At 56.1% G+C, this 6,195-nt stretch overlaps 1 protein-coding gene across 1 annotated transcript; it reads right to left on the bottom strand.

Moving 5' to 3' along the window:
- Positions 1–41: 41 nt before the first annotated feature.
- On the bottom strand, positions 42–4,888 carry CYREN (cell cycle regulator of NHEJ). The gene is made up of 4 exons (XM_069462660.1): positions 4,856–4,888; positions 2,467–2,611; positions 1,309–1,384; positions 42–444 (listed from the first exon to the last, which is right to left on the bottom strand). The coding sequence occupies exons 2-4, from the start codon at positions 2,601–2,603 to the stop codon at positions 202–204; spliced, it is 456 nt and encodes a 151-aa protein (XP_069318761.1). The 5' UTR covers positions 2,604–2,611; positions 4,856–4,888; the 3' UTR covers positions 42–201.
- Positions 4,889–6,195: the final 1,307 nt, after the last annotated feature.

A 6,195-nucleotide genomic window follows, 5' to 3' on the forward strand; every position in this document is an offset into this window, starting at 1 on the left:
CACACACTCAGAATGACAGCCCCAAGGCCCGGGGCGTCCTGGGGCTCCTGGCCCAAGGTGAAGCTGCCAGGCCCCCGGAGACGCAAAGCTGGGAGCACAGACAGCTCCATCTACACCCTGGGGACAGCGCCGGCAGCCCCTGCAAAAGTCCAGCTGTCCTCTAACTGCTCTCAGCAGCAAGTCCAGTTAACAGCTTATCCCTTAGCTGAAAAATATCTCCCTGACGTATTTTAACGCATCCTCGTCCTCCTTGGGGCTCCGGCTGCAGGCGGAGTCGGAACCCCCTGGCCCTGGGGAAGGGCTGAGGCCTGGGCCATGGGTGTCTTTCCCACTGTCCTCTTCCTCACTGCCGCTCCCAGAACTCGTGTGAGGGGACACAGAGCAGGTAGGGGAGAGCTCCGGCTTATTGGCGCCCACTGCAGACAGCTTCTCCCGTTTGCGGCTCTGCGGAGAAGACATGGCAGGCTTTATACCGTCTGTGTTTTATTTCCCTCACCTACTGGTTTGTCTGGCAGCGACGCAGGATGTGCCCAGAAGCAGCTGTGAAGCAGTGTGTAACGAGGCCAGGGGGAGCACCCTCTCTTCACCCTACTCCCCCACCCAACCACCTCATCACAGCTCTTGAAGAAATCAGGACCAACTTGGGAGAGAAGCAGGCAGAGGCACAAGGAATAGCTGAGTAGAAAGGAAAAAGAAACACATAGAAAAAATGGGTCTGGAAAGGAAGGGTGACAGAATGGAAGAGGCCCAGGACACAAAACCTGGGTGTGGGCCCAAACTCTGCCACTTATTAGCTATGGAACTAAGGAAAAGTCTCAGGGCCAATTTCTTGGGGATAACAGTATCTGAAATAACTATACCTCAGGGTTATCATGACGGTTAAATGAGATAATACACGATATCAAAGCCCCTGTAAAGCGCTGTACGACATTAAGGCAGTGCAGTTGGGAAATTGCAGCGGCCTTGTGCTCAGGAGAGGTGCGATGGCTAAGAGGCCACCTCACCCAACCGAGACCCTTCTGCGAACACAAACAGGTAAACACCTGCATCCCCCCTCATGCACCCTGGCACAGAGTCGCCCCAAACAGAGGGTGTGCTCTCCTCGCGTGCCCACACCCTCCCCAGGGGTCCAGCCCCACAGCTCATCCCCTAGGGCTCCCCCACAGGGGCAGAGGCTGAGAGAAGAGCTGGGCAAGGCCCGGTGGGGGGAGAGGCTGACAGAGGAGGGTTCCCTTGGAAACCTGGACCAAGGCCTGGTCCAGTTTCTGCCCATGAAGAGCTGAGAGGAAGAGACACAGTTGACTTTACCTCAATCAGGATGCCCAGAGCAACGTCTACCAGTTCCGCTTCATTCATGCAGTACACAGTCCTCACCGCAGGGGGTCTGAAACCAAGACACAAAGCCACAGATGGGGACAGAAGGTCTCAGGTCTCCTGAGGAGGAAAATGAGAACAAGACGACAAGACAGCCTTCCCACCAAGATGAGGGCACCAGCACCTCAAGCTGAGGCGCTTCCTTGGGCACAGACACAACTTCCTCATCCTTGCGGGCTGGTAACTGGCACAGGAGTTCATGGGGGCAACCCTGGCGGCGGGGGAGCAGGGCTTCCCACCCTTGCTGGCTCCCCCACAAGGAGGGAAATAGGGAATGGTGGCTGGCTCCCCCACAAAGAAGGAAATAGGGAATGGTGGCTGGCTCCCCCACAAAGAGGGAAATAGGGAATGGTGGCTGGCTCCCGGGATTGAGCTGGCAGGTGCCATCAGGCCGAGATTGGACTGTGGCGTGCTCAGATGCATGAGCACATTTAGGGGAAGACTGCAGCAGTCACAGAGGGGCAGCTGGTCAGTTAAGAAACCTTAGAAAAGACAGGGCCCAAGAGGGAGCCCGGGGTGCCCAGTGCCCTGCAGGAGGGTAGCAGGGATGCTCCTCCCACTGGCTGCCAGTGGCCTGAAGACCCCCCCCCCCTCCACAACTGCCACCCCTCAACCCACCCATCCCCCAGCTGCTGCTTTCCCACTGGCCCCGCAACCTGCTCTTGTGCATCCCTAAAGGTCTGCCCACAGGAGGGGCAGGAGACCCAACTCTCTGGGCCACTGATTTGCCCACTTGATGTTATAATGCAATTTTGATGCCAAGGAAGAGACTGGTATTTTAGACAACTGGCCTGAGAGCTTGGCTAACGTGCGGAACGCACTGTCTGTGTGCTGAAAACCCAGGCCCTGATGGCAGAGCGTGCACCAACGCAGAGGCAGAAGCGAGCGAGCGCCTGTCTGGGAGGGGACAGCTCACTCTGGCTCCTGCCTGCACCCCCTGCACCTCCTAAGAGCTCTAGGAGAGACTGTCCGACTGAACTGCCCCCCACCTTGCTGTTCTGCCCACGCTGAAGACCCAGCCCAGTGACTGGGAGCCCCCATCCCACGACTCTGGGGTTTCCCTGGGAGCCCTCTGACCAAAGATTGTCCCACCTTGCTGCTGCCACCGGCACCGCTGCCATTCTCCTCCTCTTGGGGGTCTTGATTGGTGCCACTCTCGTCTCAGCCACTGGGGCTGTCATCCATGAGGGAAGGACCCTCTTTTTATTCTGAGATTTTAAGGTTTCCATCTCTGTACCTTTTCACAAAGAAGAATCAGGGCCCAGGCTTAATGACCTGCTTTTCTAATTCAGAAAAGCAAATCCCACTCTCTCGTCACACCAAGAATTATAGGTCTATTTGTCCATGATGGGAGTCAATCTCTAAATCCTACAAAGAACAAAGTCCAGTGAATTCTAATAAGCTAGAATACTTCATCAGCCAGTTATTAGGCAGGGCAGGCCAGAGGTGACTCAGAGGGTGAGCAGGGCTGGAGACTCAGATGGCCGCTGGCAGGCAGGTGTGGGTAGAGGGCAGCACAATGCGCTTGGGAGACAGAGCCCTGGGACCTGCACCCATGCTGGGTGCCCCACACAGGCAGCCAGAGACAAGCAGAAATGCCTCCCAGCAGCCTCGTCTCCTCAGCGATGGGGCCAGCAAGGGACAGGGATGAGCACCCTCCCCAGGGAAAGGAGGAAAGGAGGTGGAGCCCTCTAATGTCCCTTCCCTCACCCCCCAAACGCCACTGTCCTCAGGGTGCCCAGCCTACTCAACCCCTAAAACACTTCTCAGTGATTGCTCCCTCATCTGCCCCAACTCCAGATACTCATTTTCTCTATAGTGACTCAGTTACAAGCAACCCTGAGGCCATTTGGGTTGGGTTTTTGTTTTTTTAGACAAAGTCTCCCTCGTTGCCCAGGCTGGGGCACAGTCGTGCAATCATAGCTCACTACAGCCTCTAACTCCCGGCCCCTGGGCTCAAGCAATCATCCAACCTCAGCCTGGGACTACAGGCTCGTAGCTGGGAATTTACTACAGGCTGTAGCTGGGACTACAGGCTCGTGCCACCAAACTCTATTGATTTTTAATTTTTTGTAGAGACAGGTCTTGCTATGTTACACAGGCTGGTCTCGAACTCCTGGCCTGAGGCCATTTTGATTCACAATAAGGTTTCAAGGGCCAATACCTCTCCTTTAACTTAAAGATACTTCCAATTGGTGAAACTTTAACCAGCAATAGGGGACAGGGAGCATAACTGTACGGGGCTCCCCTGATTTGCAGAATCCACCCCCTCCTTTGCCACCTGCCCCCCAGCCTCTGCTCTAACTTGGCTTCTCTCTTCCCTAGCCCAGTTGTTCTGCCTCAGCCCTTCAGTCCTGAAGCCCAGTCCCCACCCAGAGAGAAGGGACTGTGACAGAGCCTAGGTCTCTGCCTTCCACTTAGCAATCAACCCAGAAGCTCCTATGATCTTACTGAAGCAAAGGTTTGCCCAGAAAAGGGTAGTCAGCAAAGAATAAGATAGATCTCTCTGAGTCATAATTTGATAATTTATTGCTCAACCAGGATGGCTGTTTACAGCTTAAGAAAAAAATTAGCAGGCCATCATCCTATCCTGTCCAGCCAGAGTATAGACCCTTGACAGTGTACCCTTCATTTCTGTCAGAATTCAGACGGTGGTAACAGTCATTCCAGCCATTTAATGAGTCTACTGAGCATACAGTGCTGCAGTCTATGCAGGCAGAAATTTGACCCTGAGGTGGATATTTAGTGCATTTTACAAACGAGGAACTGAGACTTAGTTAACTAGAACATGGGCACAAAAGTTTGAAATCAATCATCCAGGATTAACAGCCAGGGCCTACAGACTCAAACCCTGTGCCTGCCCGCCCTGCTTCATGGCCCCAAGGAGGGGAGCCGCAGCATCTTTCAGAAGCACCGTTCTTTGGAGCGCAGTGCTCATAGGATGTCGAGCCCCGTGGAACCTTAGAAAATCTCACCCCAAGCTCCTCACTACTTGGATGAAAGGGAGGCCCCGCACGAACGCGATCTGCCAGCATCCCTAGTTCACAGCCCGCCGCTCGCTCTCGGCGACAGTTCACTGCGCTCGCACCGACCCGGCAGTGCTGCCCTGCGCGGGGAGCCGAGGGGCCGGTCGCTGCAGAAGGGAACACGCGGCGGAAGCATCCACGAGAGGCCACGCTGACCGAGCCGGGCAGTGCTGCCCAGGCCCGGGAACTGGCTATACCGACTCCCTCCGATCCGGCCCTAGGCCCCGGCGCTCGGGGCAGGACGGGTCTCCGCCACAGGCCAGGCCCACTGCCGGCGGCACGCTCCTCTGGCCCGGCGCACTGGCCGCCCTGCTTCCTCTGGGCCCCTGCACCCCCTTCTTGGTTTCAGGAGCGCAGCCGAGAGACAGATCCGGGGCGGTTGCGCGACCCATGTCCCACCCAGACCTCAGAACCCTATAGTCCCGGCCCAACCCCACCGCCGCGTACGCCCCCACCTGCAGCCACGACCCAGAAAACACCCAGCACGGCCCCGCTCCTTCCGGTCCCGCCCCTTTCGGCCCCGCCCCGCGCCCCGGCTCCGCCTCGGGTACTGGCTGACGCGGAAGCCCGGGAGCGCCCCCTGCAGGCCGCGCGCCACGCCCGCACCCTGGCGGGCACCTGGGGCGCTCGGCTGCTGGTGCAAGAGGAGGGGCGCGGCCCGGCTAAAGGAAAGCGGAAGTGTCAATTCCCGGGCCCCTGAATCAGACATTAGGGGGAAGGGAAGGGGATCTGTATTTTTGGGAATCCCGCCGGGTATTCCCACAGAAACCAGGTTCGACGCTCCCTGCTGGACGACGCATCCCGGGGGCGGAGACGCAAGACGAGCCCCTTGGGTGCAGGAATAGAAACTAAAGCCTCTGCTTACATTGTCATCTTAAAGTAGGCAACACTAATATTAAATATTCAGGTTGGCGGCCCGAGAGGTTCCCTGGGGTACAGGGCGGCTCCACCAAGCTGCCCAGGTGTCCTGGGTGCCGAGCTCTGCAGTTGTCACGTGGAATTAGCATTGAGTTTTAGTTAAAAAATCACACGGCTTAAAGCAGCCTAAAAGAGGCCGGGAAAGAAACCCCCAAGTTGGAAACGTGACGAAAAACGCCAGCGCAAGCTGCAGCCTTCACTTGGGGCATTTTGAAGTAAAAAGGATGATCTGACACGGTCTGCCCCTAAAATGAGAAATCAAGAGGGCTGTTTGAAATGTGTTTTAGAACAGATCAGCTAATAACAGAATGATTACTATCCACACACTAGAGGTGCACAGAGCTTGGAGACCGGAGCCGGAGCTCTTCCATTAGCGTGGTGCCTCTGGCTTCTCCAAAGCGGGAGTCCCCAACCTATGTATGGTGAGTTGTACGATTATTTATATTACAATGCAATAATAATAGAAACAAAGTGCACAATAAATGTAATGTGTTTCAGTCATCCCGAAACTATCCCGCCTCACCCTGCCTCCGTGGAAAAATTGCCTTCCATGAAAACGGTCCCTGGTGCCAAAAAGGTTGGGGACCACTGCTCCGCAGCACCTTCACCACGCTGCCGAATACTAATCCTCCATCCTAGGGCAGTAGGCTGCAGGGGAAAGTTTAAAGAAATCAAGGCTTAAGGATATAGATACATCAGCGATCAAAGCAGTCTGGACCAGGTGGCCTCCAGCTTCTTCAGGAGGGCAGCCCCCTGGGGCAGGACGCGCTTCTCCTCTGCCCCCATGAAGGTGTTCCAGTCACTGACCTCTGGGGTCCTCCCTCTCACAAGCTATGAGCCAGGGCAAGCCCAAGTCTAACTGCAGCTGGGGCTGAGA

Source organism: Eulemur rufifrons, chromosome 29 (genome assembly GCF_041146395.1).
Source record: "Eulemur rufifrons isolate Redbay chromosome 29, OSU_ERuf_1, whole genome shotgun sequence".
In the NCBI taxonomy this organism is placed as follows: Eukaryota; Metazoa; Chordata; class Mammalia; order Primates; family Lemuridae; genus Eulemur; species Eulemur rufifrons.

Bases quoted from the DNA above. Each gene is read 5' to 3' on its own strand.
- CYREN (XM_069462660.1), bottom strand. From the start codon at position 2,603: ATGGAAACCTTAAAATCTCAGAATAAAAAGAGGGTCCTTCCCTCATGG. The intron at 1,385-2,466 runs GTGGGACAATCT...TCTTGGTTTCAG, and splicing joins GTGCCGGTGGCAGCAGCAAG to ACCCCCTGCGGTGAGGACTG. The intron at 445-1,308 runs GTAAAGTCAACT...TCTTCTCCGCAG, and splicing joins CTCTGGGCATCCTGATTGAG to AGCCGCAAACGGGAGAAGCT.